Source organism: Galeopterus variegatus, unplaced genomic scaffold (assembly GCF_000696425.1).
Source record: "Galeopterus variegatus unplaced genomic scaffold, G_variegatus-3.0.2 Scaffold4122, whole genome shotgun sequence".
NCBI lineage: Eukaryota > Metazoa > Chordata > Mammalia > Dermoptera > Cynocephalidae > Galeopterus > Galeopterus variegatus.
In genome coordinates, this window is record NW_007730233.1 from 67,978 (window position 1) to 84,125 (window position 16,148).

At 46.1% G+C, this 16,148-nt stretch overlaps 1 protein-coding gene across 1 annotated transcript in view; it reads right to left on the reverse strand.

Moving 5' to 3' along the window:
• Window positions 1-7,313: 7,313 nt before the first annotated feature.
• TRPV5 (transient receptor potential cation channel, subfamily V, member 5) overlaps window positions 7,314-16,148 on the reverse strand; it is a 32,060-nt gene continuing 23,225 nt past the window's right edge. Inside the window, exons 11-15 of the mRNA XM_008586791.1 lie at window positions 15,944-16,109; window positions 15,694-15,760; window positions 13,495-13,763; window positions 8,850-8,956; window positions 7,314-8,118 (exon numbers count right to left, since the gene is read on the reverse strand). Coding sequence (XP_008585013.1) covers window positions 7,824-8,118; window positions 8,850-8,956; window positions 13,495-13,763; window positions 15,694-15,760; window positions 15,944-16,109 — 904 coding nt within the window. The 3' untranslated portion in view covers window positions 7,314-7,823. The remainder of the gene's footprint in view (window positions 8,119-8,849; window positions 8,957-13,494; window positions 13,764-15,693; window positions 15,761-15,943; window positions 16,110-16,148) is intronic.

Consider the following 16,148-nt stretch of genomic DNA (forward strand, 5'->3'; position numbering starts at 1 on the left):
CCTCCCTCTCCATGGGGTTGGGGCAGATCCAACCTCTGACCGTTACCCCCCACAGTTTCTGTATCATCTATCCCAGAGACCTCACCCCCGTCCCTCCTGAAGAGACTGTTTAAACCTAACTCCCTTGTTCACTGTTGGCTTGAGTAGAGAGAAAATAAGGTCTAAGGCATTTCTCCTACACCAGGATTTCTTACCAGGTCGATCTTACCCTAGTTCAGGAAGATGCCCCAGATGACGTGGTTTGTAAGTTCCCAGCTCACCCCCTGAAGCCCAATTCAAACATCATATTCTTTCTTTTCTTCCTTCTGCACTCAACTTGGCCAGCCAGGGCTGGTGCCTGCCTCCTCTGCACTCCCAGCTCTCTCCCCTCCTGCCCTGGCTGTAAAGAATCACATTGCATCAGCATCCTCCCTTTCCCTGCCTGCTGCCCTCACTTGGAAAGGCTAAATCACTTTGCCGCCTTCTTTTTCCCCATTGGAGTACCTGGTGTAGAGTGTAGGTTGAACCACGTTGTGTGAAGAATGAGCTATGCCAAGGAATCGTAAGCTATTCAGTAGGTGTATTTCCTTTCCTAGGCCCCAAGGACAAAGGTAGTACAGTGTATAAGAGAGGGGCCAGAGGTGACAGGAACAAGGGAAGGTGGCAGGCAAGTCTGTATGTGTGTGCCCAGTGGGGGTGGGGTTGTTTATCAATCCCCAGCCCACACACAGAGAAACTGCTCTTGGAAGATTAATTGGCCTGGGGAAGGTGGGCAGGGAGCAGCAGCCAGGATGGAGGGAGGGTGCAGGGTGTGCGACAAAGGCACCTGTGTCCTCCCACCCTCCTGTCCCCGACTCCCCATCCTGGCTGGCCTGGGACCCAGAGGGAGGGAGAGATCTCTAAACTGAGACCTAAAGGGGCTGGGACAGAGGTGCCAAGGGGCCTGGGAATTGCCTCCTCCTTGTCCACACCAGGTTCATCTGTGGAGGGAGAGAGACAGGGAAGAGCAGGACTTTTGCCTGGTAAAGAAAGAACCAACCATGTGTTCCAGCTCTCCCTTTGGATGTGCTTTCTGGACATGGTTTATGTGCGGAGGGGAGAGGGAAAGCGAGGGACCACGGAAAGGGGCCTGGGTTCTGAGAGTCCCTGGGAGATGGAACGAGCCATCCATTGGTGGGTTATGCTGACTCAGGAGCACGAAGAGGCTCTAAGGACTGTGCCCAGGTCACCCGCACTGCCTGGATAGAGCCGAGGAGAAGCAGAGGCAGCGAGAACACAAGGGAGGAGAACGGGCGGCAGGCCCAGATGCTGCAACCACTCCTTACATCAATAACATTTTAGTACCCGTGTGCTTTCACATGCTTTCCTATTGTCACAACCATGTCAGGTAGACAAGTCAGGAATTACCCACATCACCTCCTGATGCACGAATTTTCTCAGCTAATCCCATAGCAGAGCTGGGGACCGAGACTGGGTTTTCACCTGTGCATGTCATCCCTGAAAGGCCGCAGCTCTCGTGGGGGCTGTGCTCATGGGGGTGAGACAGGGGGCAGCGGCAGACAGAGCTGGCCTCAGGTTAGCCCAGACCTAAGATGCCCACTGGCCCGAGGCCACAGTGGTGGCTGGGGTAGGGTGGTGTGATGATGTGTCCTGGGGTACGTTGTAACAGCCCCCTGAGTTGAGTCCATTGTGTGATCAAAGAGGATTTAGGGAAGCTGTTCAAGCAGAAGGAAGGAGAAGAGAGTAAGCTCTGTTGGTAAGAGCAGCTCTTTCAGAATCGCCCAGCAGAGCCCCTCTCCAGGACACCTGGTGCTGCACAGGGAAGTGTGGACATTCACATGGAACTCCTCCCAGCTGCAGACTGGCCTTGCACAAACCCCCGCTCCCTCAGGCCCAATTGGTCATAATTGCTGCCTCCTCTATCCCAAGATAACAAAGAGTCACCAGCAAAATGAGGAAGGTGTGTCCAGGCCCTGCCAGGTGGCTTCTGCCTGGCTGCCATGCTGGGGCAGAGAGAGAGATTCTCGCTTCTCCAACCTCTCCCAGTGGGTGTGACGACACTCAGTGTTAACCTAATCAGAGTATTTCATTCCATGCGCAATTCTTACCTTTTCCTCATTAACCCTTAAGTAAGAACAAGTGAGCCTGACTCAGAGAAGCAAACGGTCCCTGATTCCACGTCAAGGCGTTTCCCCAGTCTCCGCCGAATGATCCCAGGTGGGCCGAGGGGCCTTCCTCCTCTGGCCCCATCTCTCTGCCCTGCCTTTGCCATGCCCGTCTTGCCCTAGAGACCTGCCAGGGTGGCCTTTCCTTCACCCAGTCCCTCCTTCCCTCTTTTCTCCCTCAAGCCTGATCTTGCATTTCTTCAGGGACAATTTAGGGGGAGGGACGCTGACCTCTGGCCGCCTTTCCCAAGGCTGCAAGCCAAGCCACTCCTCAGGGAAATGCGGTGGTTCTTACCCAAACCCTCAACTTTATCAATAAAATACTTTGCAATTATCCAGGAGGGGACATATTTTTAAAGTCCAGTGACTCCTGAAAGAAGAAAATTTCCCCATCACTTTGTCTCTGGCCCGTGAGTCATGCGGGAGCAAGAAATTCCTGGGCTCTACATTCTGAAGTCAACAGGGAGGGGGAGAATGACAACCATTGAGGAGTGCCTGAGGAATTCCTCAAGCAGGAACAGCAGTATTTCTTTCCCTCTGTTCCCTCTTCTGTCTCTGGAGCCCCATAAAGAAGCCTGGCAGCTGCCTGTTGCCTGGCAGGAAAAGAACACCTGCCATCTAGTTGAACCCTTCAGCACATGGGTCACTTATCACACCTGCCCTTCGGTATAGTGATGTCCGTGCATGTTTCCTCCTCCCTTCTCACTTGGCCTCCTGAGGGCAGATGTGAAATCTTGTAGATCACCTTAGTGCCTCTTACAGAAGGTACCACACACCAGCAGCTCAGGAAGCTCTGTCCCAGAGCTTTGCCACTGCAAGTTCTTCCTTTGTCCTCTCCCTCCTCATAGCCCCTACTTTCTCTTCTTCCTCCTCCTCCTCCTTTGTCTGTCTCTTTCTCTCTCTCATTTCTCTCTCACACACCCAAAACTATATCTAAGCCGCCAAAATGTCCCAGTAATCACATTGGCATTGGTCGTTACTCTTTCCAAAGTGTTTCCACTCATACATCATCTTTAATTATCACGACTTCACTCAAAGGTAGGCATTTTTACCACCTGTGAGAGGTGGAAAAAAAGCTGGAGTACGCATGGCCAGTGGGAGAACTTAGAAAAAAAAAAAACAAAAACAGGTCAATCATTCATAGATTTTACAATACGTTGTACCAGCAATTGCCAAAATGTCCCAGTAATCACATTGGCATTGGTCGTTACTCTTTCCAAAGTGTTTCCACTCATACATTCATCTTTAATTATCACGACTTCACTCAAAGGTAGGCATTTTTACAACCTATGAGAGGTGGAAAAAAAGCTGGAGTACGCATGGCCAGTGGGAGAACTTAGAAAAAAAAAAACAAAAACAGGTCAATCATTCATAGATTTTACAATACGTTGTACCAGCAATTATGCCTGGTGCTGGGAATACAATGATGAATAAGGTGAACACCATCTTTGCCCTTGTGGGACTTACAGTCTACTAAGGAAGATACGTATTTAAATAAATAAGGGAAAGCAAGTGCAGGGTATAGAATAAAAAAGAAAATATAGGTGGTCTGGAGACACAGCACAGGTGGTCTAACGTAGCTTAGGAGTCAAGGACCAACCCCTCCCCAGCACGCCCACACACACACACATGCACACAAGCACCCCAAGTAGATGGTCTTTAAGCTGAGACCAATAAGATGCATAAAGAGTTACAAAGATGAAAGGGAGAATGGGTGTGGAGAGGTAGAAAGTTTCAGCAATTGTGAGAGCCAAAAGAAAGGTGAATGCTTTACTATCCAGGAAAGAGAAATAACTCATCCTGGTGAAATAGAGTGCAGAAGGAGAGAAATGCGAGGAATGGCTCAGGGGATGGCTTCCAAAGATCACAGCTTGAGGCAGGAGTTGCATCTTACAAAGGTCATTTTGTCTGTAATGCAGACTACAGATTGGACAAGAACAAGACACATGCAAAGAGAGCAGTTAGGAGCCTACATCCATAGTACAGGGAATGATAGTGGCCCATTTTAGAAGAATGACAACTGGTTTGCAGAGGCAGAAACAGTGGAGGATTTTTTAAAATGTATATTGGAATGGAATAGTCTTTAAAAAGGATTAAGCGACAAAAGCAAGAACTTTTTCTGATATACTGTACTATTATATGTGTTTTAAGAGGAATATATACATACATATGCTTGGATATGCCTAAGCAATTTTAGAAGGATAAATAACAAACTTTTATTAATCAAAGTCTCTGAGGAAAACAACTGAGGGGCTGGAACAAAGAAAGCTTACTTTCTTGTACATCTTGTGTGCTTTCTGAATTATATGCCATGTGATGCATTATCTAATCAAAACCAGTTGTTTTTTTTTTTTTCAAAGGAGGTGTTTTAAGGAATAGAATATCCACAGGACTCACTGAGACCTGCTGGGTGTTAGAGTTGATTCAGAAGTGTTGGGGATGACACCTGGGACTCTGGACAACTTTGCTATTGTGCTGCCACTTACTTGTTCAGAAGCACTGGTGGAAGAGCAGGTTTGGTGAGGAAGAAAAGATGTTCAGTTTGGGACATGCTGAGTTTGAGGTCTGTGAAATATCCAGGTGGAGCGGTCCAATAGATAGGCATCCAAGCTGTTCATGCCTGGAGCTCAGGAGGAAGATCTACTCTGAAGATAGGGAGTTGGGAATTATGAGCTTATGTATGGTAATCTATGGAACTAGGTGAAACTGCCCGGGTGGGGAGGAAAACAGAAAGCCCTGTGTACCAAAAATATTTCAAGGATTGGTAGAAGAGAAACAGCCAGAGTGGAAGGAATGTGTGACACTAGACCTGTTGGGAAGTGGTGAATGGTCGACTGTCATCTGGATGCTACAGAGAGTTCAAGCAAAACTAAGACTGCCCAGTGGGTTTAACTACAGGTAAATAACCTTGACAAGAGTGGTGTCCGTAGCCTGGAGAAGACAAAGTCAAATCGCAGTAAGTTGAAGAATCAGTGAAAGGTCTATAAACAATAGGGCTTATGCTTAAGACCTTTGGCCCCGAGCAGAGGGTAAAAGCATAAATAGAGCAGCAGCTGAAAGGAGCAGCAAGGTTAAGGACAGGCATTTGCATTTTCTTTGAAAATGGGAAAGAATAGAACATGCTTATTTGCCGACAGAACTAGTAGAGGAGAGGTTGAATATATCCAAGTGAGAACAGTCAGAGGAGGATGGACTGGAATGTCTAATGAGACAAACAGACAAATGGATCTGGAACACAGGTGGGGGTCTGCTTCACACAGGATGGAAGTGCTTGCACTGCACAAGAGAATGAAGAGGAATTCTGGTGACTGTGCACTTTTGAACACAATGCCACCAGTGTGTACCAGTGCTTGTGAGTGTGTATTCACGTTAGTGTGACCACACACTGTTTGACACGCATCTCTGCATTTGTGTGAGTATTGGAATGAACCTGTCTGTGGTTTCACAAATCCCACTTACCTCTTTGGTATTCCAGATCACAGTCCTCCTAAAAGGTGTCTTGGCTTTTTGGTGGGGGTAATGATAGGGCTGGGGTGAGAAGTAAAGGGCTGGGGACAAGAGGGAGGATGCTGTGGATTCATTGAATTGTGTCCCCCAAAGTTCATATATTAGAAGTTTAATTCCCACTGTAACTGCTGAGGGTGGGAAATCCTAGTATGGTAGTTGAAAGGTGGAGTCTTGAAGGGCCATGCCATAGTGAATGGATTAATAATGGTAGTCAGGGGTGTGGTTCTGAGGGCTTTAAAAGAAGAGCACATGAGAAATTCTCTCTTTTTGCTCTGCTATTTTCTGCCATGGGAGATCCCTGGGTCCCCGTTGTCACTACCAAGGCCTTCACGGAATGAGTTCCTTGGACTCTGGATTTCCCAGCCTCCGAAACTGTAAGCAATAATTTTTTTTCTTTTCTTTTTTTTAAATAAATTATCCAGTTCCAAGTATTTTGTTATAAGCAACAGAAACAGACTAATACAGAGGATGTACTCATATATGAGGCCCTATAAGGAGTGCTCTAGACACCCGGTTTCCAAATTTCCCTCCTGGAGAGGTATGGCCAGTTCTCTATGGTTCTGCTCCCTTCACAACTCAGCATGGGGACAGAGGAAGATGGGAGTGCAGGATGGCTATGTCAGAGGCCCATCAACAGCCTGTTGACTCTAGGAGCAAGATTGGTTAGCTGCTAATGAGCCATGGGAGGGATAGAGCAGGGAGGGTCCTAAAGAAGAAATGATTGGGCCATTCCAACATAGAAAAGTATCATTGACCATGCATACTTAAAAACACACCAGGATGCAAACAAGATGCAAACACTTCAAACTCCGAGTCTCAAAAAATAAGGATAAGACAACTCAACAACAACAACAATAAAAACAACCTAATTCAAAAATGGGCAAAGAACTTGACAGATATTTCTCCAAAGAAGATATACAAATGTCCAATAAATAAGTACATAAAAAGATGCTCAATATCATTAGTCCTCAGGGAAAGGAAAATCAAATCAAAACTACAATGACATAACACCTCACACTCATTAGGAAGGGAATGTAAATGGTGAAACTGCTGTGGAAAACAGTATGGCAGCTGTTCAAAAAATTACATGTAGAATTGCCATATGACCCAGCCATTCTATTTCTATGTATATACTCAAAAGAACTCAAAGCAGGGACTTGAACAGATATTATCATAGCGACATTATTCACAATAGCCAAACAGTGAAAAAAATTCAAATGTCCATCAATGGATGAACAGATAAACAAAATATATATGAAATATCATTAGGTCTTAAAAAGGTATAAATTCTGGGAAACATGGAAATTCTACAACACCTAAATGAACTTTGAGAACATTATGCTACGTGAAATAAGCCAGACAAGTTAACACTAGCATTTCATGATTCCACTTATATGAGGTATCTAGAGTAGTCAAATTTATAGACAGAAAGTAGAATTTTGGTTATCAGGTCTGGGAGGAGGAAATACTAAGGAGTTATTACTTAACGGGTATAAGAGTATCTGTTTGGGATAATGAAAAGTAGATGAATAATGGTGACAGTTGTAAAACAATGTGAATGTACTTAATGCCACTGAATTGTACATCTAAAAATGATTAAAATGGTAAATTTTATGTTACATGTATTTTGCCATAATAAAAAAAAATTAAAGAAAGCACAGATAAGGAAACTTTCTTTTTGCAGTTTTATAGTTCAGGATTGGTTGCTAGATGAGGAGACAGTCTTACAGGAGGGTAGGAAAATAGGAAGGGCCACAACTTTTGTGCCATACCTGAATCTTCTCACATTAAGACCTGTGGAACCAGGCAGACCTCATAGCTTACTACTCTCTAGTGCCTGCATGAGACAGAAGGCAGGTGGTCCGGACAGTAATCTAGCGTCCCTACCTAATGTCTAGGTGCAAAGTCCAATTTTGCTCAAAACGATACCTTCTTTTCCCAAGATATGTGACTTCCAAGAACCCAGAAGACATATGGGACCATAAATGTCCATTGCTTATCTCCAGAAATGCTGATGTGAAGGGCGAAGCACAGCCCTTTAAGAATTATTCTGTCCACACCCTCCCATGATTAACAGGCGTGAAAGTTAAATACTTGCAGAGGTAGGTGTCTCCCTCTCTGCTCCCACCCCAGGCCCACCTAGAGTCAGGTCAAGAGTAACAGGGATCCTAATCATATATGGTAGACCTCCTCTCCATCCCCCTCACCAAGGTCCAGTCCAAGATTGAAGTGTCCCAGGGTGTTTCTACGAAGGATCTCCCAGCCCCGGTGACTGCTGCTGCTTCTGGATGTAGTCCGGGACAGGGAAGGAGTTGGGAGAGTCAGGGAGGCCCTGGCTAGAGTCTCAGTCTCAGCCACAGAGCGCTGCTTCTCAGAAAGATGCTCTTGTCCGTCCTTGTCCGAGCACTTGAAAGCTTCCACATAGCGAAGCATTCGTAAGGAATTCTGATCATGGTGGTTCTCGACCCTGGTGAGGGGAAAGGAGGACTCAGTTGAGATGGGGAGACATGGGCCATGGGGAGAAGCAGAGGTGAACCTGTAGGAAACAGGAGCAAGAGGAAGGGGAAGGAAGGGACCAGAGTTGAAGCAAGAGGAGCAGCTAAGAACAGGTGAAGGGAAGGGGACTGGAGCGGAGGCTAAACTGGGCCAGAGATGAAAGAGGTGGAGCAGTCAGGGTTTGGAGGGTAGCAGGGCGCGCGTGTGGTGCTAATATTTGGGAACGTGAAAGAAAAACGGAGCCAGTTAAGAGATACGTGTGTCACAAGGATGAGGAGATGCCACTCAGGAAATAACTGAGGAGAGAGGAAAGCCAGGTTAGGAGAGGCAGGCAGAAGAGAAAGTGGACTCTGGGCCGAGTGCACTGGAAATGGAGGTCAGGCAGGAAGACGGACACAGTGGGGAGAACCTATGCTTGCATCTGAGCACTAACGCATGTGTACAGCCTTCCACACATGGCTGCCCTCAGGCGCACACAGCGGCCCCACCGTCAGCGCACTGGTTAACCCCCGTCCACCCCACCCTTCGGAGCCACCCCACCCCCCAGGCTAATGCAATCCGGTCTTCATGCCCACGGCCTCCTGCGCATGGGCAGCCCACTCCCGCGCATGAGCAGCCCACGCCCGCGCATGGGCAGTCCACGCCTGCGCATGAGCAGACCACGCCCGCGCATGGGCAGTCCATTCCTGCGCCGTCACTCACCGCAGGAACCAGCGGTCCCCGAGGCCATACTTGCGCCCGCAGATCCCGGAGCGAGGCCACAGGCAGCGTGGCAGCTTCCGCTCCAGCATCACCGTGGTGGCCACGACCTGAAAGGAGGCGAGAGGGAGAAGGAGAACTGAGAAAGAGCCGGGAGGTTAAGAGAGATACTGAGGCCACCGGCAAAGGAAACCGAAGTGCCCTGTAGACGAAGACAGGAGGCCAGACAGCGATTTATCCACCCCGTTGCCTGCGCCACGGACCATGCTACCTGCTTTACTCATCAGAAAAAAGGAAAGAGAATGTTTTTTTGAGTGTTTTCAGTTAAAAAGTGACCCCTACGTTGCTATTGAGAACCATGAAAAACAAGTCACTCCAAATTAATCTCATTTCCTTTTTCATAGGAAAGTCATAGACCAATTATCTTAATTTAAATAAAATGATCACATAGAATCTCTATGATTTCAGGGATAAAACGCTGCTGCTACTGTTCAGGGAATTTGTGGCCAATTAAATATCTACATCTTGAGAAGAAAAAGCTGATTCATGGCTTCAACCCCAGTAGGGAAATTTCTAGTAGCACATTATATATTCTGTCCTTTGCCCAGTCCTCATTAGCTCCTTAGATGAAACGTCAAAGACAAGCTTATCAAATATTCCCATGACGCAAAACTGGGAGGGATCTGTAATACGTGTGTGACAGAAGTGATATGAAATAATCTCACCACACTGGATTGCTGGTCTAAAACCAATAACATGAAATTTAAGAAAGCCAACTGTCAGGTCCTGCATTTCCATTTAAGGAGCTTAGCTAAGTGAATCATCGAACAAAGATGTAGGGGTTCTGGTTGAGAGCTTCTACGGGCCAGCTGTATGTTTGCTAAAGACATGGCTCGATTTTAGGTGCTATCAGCAGTATAATGCCCAAAGTAAGGAAAGCCATGAGCTACCTTTGTGCTGCACTGCTTCGCTCATACCAAGGTCCATCCTGGTTGCCAAAGGACTGTTAGGACAAGGACAGAAAGGTGCGATCAGGATGGACTGGAGCCAGGAAGCCTGACTTACTGCAGGAGCTAGCAATCCTTAAAACAGCCCATTCTCAACCTTGGGCTCTTCCACCTCCTTTCATTTTTTTAAAAAAAATTTTATTGAATCATAATTGGTTATACATATTTTGGGGGTTCAACATTGGCATATGTTGATCAAATCAATATTACTAGCATATATATTGTTACAAATCATACTTATTCTTTATGTCCCTTGTCCAATCTCTTCTCATCCACCTCTCCCTCCCCCCTCTCGCCGCTAATTACCCTAGATTTCTTCTCTCCTTCTGAAAGAGTAGTGGTTACTCTGTTGATTTGTTGCCTAGATGATCTGCCAAATACTGAGAGGTGTGTTCAGGTCCCCCAATATTATAGTAGAGCAGATGCTTCTTCTGTCACTCTGGAATGATCTTTGGGGAGAGAGACATCCTCTTCTTTTCTTCAGTCTCTGCTGGTGACTCCTTGTGTCAATGCACTCCAGTGACTAGCCGGACCATCTGCATGGTGGTTGTGGTGTCTAGCCACTTTTGCAGCAGCTGTGGTTATTCTGGTGGCTGTGGTGGGCCACCCACATGGAGATGATGTTTTTGGCGTACTCCTTAACTAGTTGATGTGGCACTGGCAGTGTGCCTGGTTGTGGGCAGAGGGTCCGGTCTCCAGTTCCATGCCTCCGGACCCCAGGTGGGCCCCATGGCAGTGGTGGTGTGCCTGGTTGTTCCCCCTTTCTGGCTTGGTGGCCCAAGGGACTTCCAGTCCTTCTAGGTGTTACAGGTGTTCTCTGGTGAAATGAGACCTTTACTAGTTAATATCAAACTTTGTCTCTGGTTGTGGGTACTCTGTTTTTCCTTTCAGTTATCCGTTGGATTATTTGCTGTTCCCACCACTTAAACTCTGTGCTGGAACTAATTTGTTGTCCTTTGCTTACTTCTAAAGTAGGGGAACATCCTGTGGGGGCCAGTACTTGAGCTCTGTTATTGAGCTAAATTTCTGCTTTGCTGTTGATTCTCTGGGGAAGGCTTTTTGTGCAGCTCAGGTTTTAATGGTTGACTTTAGAGGACTTCTGGGTTTAGTGAAATCCAATGTACCTGGGTTGTGTACAAACACTGGTCTGGGCCTGACTCTTTTCATTAAACTGCACCCAATGCAATTCTGTATTCTTGACCAATCTCCTCTAAGTTGTCCTACACTGATTGGGGGGCAGATTAGCTGTCCTTGCCATTTCCCAGTGTTCTCCCAGTGGGCCCATCTCCTCCACTGCCCATGCTGCAAACACTTCCCATGGGACAGGCTGTATGCTGGTCCCTTGCAATGACTCACCGGCCTCTTAATGGCTCCTTTTTTTCAGTTGTTGTGGCTCCTTGCTTCTATGTGGGTCTATGGGAACCCTTTTAGTGGTCTTGCAGGCCTGGGGGCCACCAAGGCCCTCTTCTCCCCTGCTGCCTCCATGCAACTTAATCCAGAGGGCACAGCTGTGGCTTTTGCTGGCTCCCACTCCATGCACTCAGTAGCTCCAGCCTGGAAGCAGCTATGGCTCAAATTGGTTGGAGAGGTTTTCTTCTTTCTCTCATCATGGCTTCTCTGGCCTTCATGCAGATCTCTCCTCCTCTTCCCCCGAGCTCTAGTGGCCCCACCCTGGCTGTCATTGCTTTTTAATAGATGTAAATTAGTTGATTTGTAAGAGAGAGTGACACTGGGGACCATCTATTCCACCATCTTGACTGGAAGTCTCCCACCTCCTTTCTTACTACTCCAGATGTCTCTCAGTTTCTTAGTTGCACCAAGTCCCCTCTTAGTTCAGGACCACAATCATTCTGTTCTCTTTCCCTGGATAGCTCTTCTTCTTTCCCTTGAAAAGGATGCTTATTGCTCTTGGGCCTTAAACATCCTTCTTCTGGTAACAGCACCCATCTTTCATGTAGGGAATTGCTCCTTCCCCATTCTCAGTCCATTGGTTAGAGTAGACTGGGCTGCACAAAGTCCTGGTTAATTAGTCTTTTCTTCCCCAAACCTCACCTCCACCACTACCACCAACACTACCGCTACCTAGTCCTTGGCCTTCCCTATAATTCAAACATGCCCCCTGTGACCCAGATTTGTTCCAGGGAGATGAGACTAGACTGATTGAATGTGCTGGGGGAAAGACGCTCTTTTTCAAAACCTACAGTATTGCACAGCCTCAGGGGACTCACAGAATACAATGCGAATGGGGCCCTTGGATGTGTGCACTGCAGTCCACCTGCTCATTCCTTTGGGAGTTTGGAGATTCTAGATGTTATCTCACCAACATGATGGGAGAGGATGCCTTAGAAAAGATTCAGGGCAAAAGGGAGTAGAACAGAGAAGCTGCTGTAATGTGTGAAAGGGAAATCTGTCATAGGATTGTCTGGCTGGAGTGAAGACTTCCACCTCACACATTACAGCAACATCCCAAAAGGTAGTTTAATTCTCTCAACTTTCCACTTATAAGGGCTAACACATACTCCTGCCCCTGCTTAAAAAAAAATTATGTCTGTTTGAGTTTAGTTTTTTGTTCCCAGAGCCAAGCGTCTTAAGTGACCTGCATCCTTTCCCCTCATTCCTCTTAATTGGCTAATTCTTACCCATCTTCAGGGTCTCATCTCAAATGTCACTCTCTCAGCAAAGCATTTCCTAACTTTCCAGTAAGTCTTTTATTGCATCCTCTATTTAGCATCTTGTCCTTCTCTATGGCACTTTTACTACTGTAATTTTACATCGTTCCATGAAGCCACTTGCTTAATGTCTGTCTTTACAACAAAACTGTCAGCTCCATCAGGGCACAGATTGTATCTGTTGTGTTTATACTTACATTCCCAGATCCTAGACATTTCCCAACTCATAGCAGCCCCTAAATAATTATTTCTAAAAGAATGGAAAGTCTGAAGGCATAAATGATGTCTGTATTCAAATATTTGAGTGGCACTCATATGGAAGAATGAGTTCTGTGACATGTAAGAGGAAAAGACTGGGGATGAAGAATGGAATTACAGAAAGGTAGGTTTAAGCTCAAATGAAACATGAATGATTCTAATAACAAAAACTTACAAAATATGAAAAAAAAAAAACCTCCCCTCCTTCTAACCCCTGCCCAAATCTGTAAGATAATAAGGACATTAAAAAATAAACTGAATGACCCTCTGACAAATAAATGATTATTATGTTGGGTAGGAAGTCAGTCAGAGGACCACTAAGGCTAACACTTTATTAGCCTATGATGATACCAATAAAAGATTATAGAAAAAAAGATTTATAGAAGCAAACAGAAGATAAGGTCTAAATTAAAAACTAGAATATACAGGAACAAGACAGCCTCCAGTTCTAGTGAGCACAAGGATGACTCCTGGATCTACTTTTCACCTGTGATCAACAGCCCCACCTCTTGCCTCTCTCCTTCATTTTATCCTCTTCTGTCCCCTCCATCTATTCACATGTGTCTCAGGTTTACATGAACCTCTGTGTTGAGATGATGACCCCACTGAGTTGTCCTGTGAGTCTTCTAAGAGTTGCTCACCATGACTTATCCCGCACTCTGATTTTTCTCTCCACCCCCTGCCCTGCAGCAAGGCTAACACTAATAAACTCACCTGGGCTCTCCAGAGCTCATCCCGCTCCTGGGCCACCCTCCAGTGTGTGTCTCCCATCATGGCGATGAACAGGTTGAGCATCAGCAGCGTGGCGATGATGGCAAAGGCAAAATAGATGATGCCGAACATGAAGGGCAAGTTCACCTCATAGTTGGCAGGGCCATCGATGACAGTGAGGAACAGCTCGAAGGTGCTGAACAGTGCCATGGGGAAGTCATAGAAATGCCCCAGATTGCTTGGGTCCTCTGTCTGGAAAATGATATAGAACGCTGCTCCGCCCAGGAAGAGGACATGGAGATGGGGAAATGAATTTATCACAGTAAGCATGGGCCTGATCAGCAGTCATTGTGCCTCTGCTATATACACCTCCATACACTTAACACACGTGCACAATCACACACCAGTAAATGTAGTGAACTGGCTAACCCTAAGAGGTACCATGGCTCAGTTCATCACTCTGGGTAATGGTAATACTCAAAAAAATTGTGTGTGAGTGTATAATAAGTCACCTAACTGGTTTTTACATTTTGAAAACCCAAATATTTAAAAAGCAAGTTGTTACAAGAATGCATGGAATCTCCAACAATTTTAAATAACAGAGCACATGAAAAGGCTATTAGAAGGGCACCATTTTCTTTTTTTTAAATCTTGATGGCCTCTCAATAACCAACCATCACACTGAAATTTCCTGGGAAAAATTCATGGAAAATTTACCCCTGCTCAGTGTGTAGCCTTCTAGATGGTAGTGGGCAACCTTATGACAGGATTAGACCCTTTAAAAGACTCTTCTCTGTATGGGAAACTGAAACATAAAGTGATCCCAAAAGTAAGAATAGGGTCTATGACAAAGCATCACTTCCTGTTTAAGAAAAAACAAGTGCAATGGCCAAGAAGTGACAGCTTAGGAGATTCTGGGTATAGGACATCTGCAGAAAACTGCTCCATTATCATCACCCTATTTTGTAATTAGAATACATGTGCATGCAGATGGGATGTGGTGTGGAGAAAGGCTGCACAAGGGCTCAGGGGAGTGGGACACTCCAAATGGCAGATGGCCACAATTTTACCCTTTCCTATTTCAGATCTTGGTGGGAGAAAGACAGACAGAGACAGACAGACAGACAGACAGAGAGAGAGAGAGAGTGTGTGTGTGTGTGTGTGTGTGTGTGTGTGTGTGTGTGTGTGTGTGTGTGTATGTGTGTTAAGCAGGAGAGGAGGACAGTAATAGAGTCCTCTGCACTGAGTCATGGTCTTTCAGCATTGGGGATCTTCACAGCGCATCTAGTACATCACTTTGTCTAGTGACGGTCAGTGGCAGAGGTTGAGGACTGAATCAGAGTTGCTGGTCTTTTGCTCTTCAGAGCTGGGCCTTCCTCCTTTACCTCTTCCTAAGGCTCTCTGATGCTCACTCCCTTTCCCTCTCCCTGCCTCTGGCTCTTTCTCTGCCTGCTTGTTCTTGCTGTGTCTTCCTTTCTTTTGCTCCCTGGCACTGTCCCACTGTGCCTGGATGGAGTTCCTGTTTGTCTCAGTTCTCCCAGTCTGTCTTCACAACTTTTTTTCTTTTTCCTGTCTCTTCAAACAACTATCCTTCAAACTCTGTTTCTTCTTCAAATCGTCTGTTTCTTCTTCAAGCTCTCCAAACTCTTTTTCTGTACCTCCTTTTTCCAATTCTTTCCTTTTCTCTCAATTTTAAATGACCACATATACACAAAGAGCATGCTAAGTAGTTTCTTCTTCAAGCTCTCCAAACTCTTTTTCTGTACCTCCTTTTTCCCAATTCTTTCCTTTTCTCTCAATTTTAAATGACCACATATACACAAAGAGCATGCTAAGTATTACTGAATGTTTTGTTTCTTCTTCTGAGCTATAAACATAGGAGAGTCAAACATTACACTGAGTCTATTTGCCTACATAGTTTTCTGAGATAGTCTTTCCTTTTTCATATCCTTGTCTCTCCAAAGGCCTTTCTCTTTCTCTCCTTTAAAGATCTTGCAGGGTGGTTGGTGAATGTCTTTGGCCCGGAACATGAGTCCAACCTGAGTAGCCCTAATCCTATGGATATGGCTGTACTTTTAGACTCACTTTTCAACAGAAAAAAAACAAAGTGGAGTGCAAATGAGAACTGAGAGCAAGAGTGAGAGTGAACTTTCTGGCGAGCTGGATGTGAACATCTAGTGGAGCAGAGACTAGTGCTTTTACCTGATGCAAATCCCAGAATGACCACGGCCATCAGCCAGCAGAAACGCATTAGGTCTCCAAAAATCATCTATAGGAAACAGAGAAGGAGAGGAAGGGTGGGATGCTTCTTTCTCCACTGTCTCTGAGCAGCTATCACTGACAGCTCAGGAGGTCCCCAAAGTTCCACCAGCTCCACTCTGAGCAGCAGTTCCATCCCTCTGTTTGGGAGGTCCTGTGGCTGAGCCAGAGCAGGCTTTGAGAAAGCACTGACCTTCTGGATCATGATGGTAAAGGGGCCCAGCATCTGGAATCCTCTGGCAAAGTACATGACGCTGCACCAGCCCAACACCAGGGCAAAGGACATAGGCACCACCTCCCCGGTGGTGTTGGTGAGCCGCATCACCATGATCACCAGCACCGTGAAGGCATAGGTGATGCTGGGGAGAGCAAAGAGGGGGGAGTGAGAGGAGGTTTGG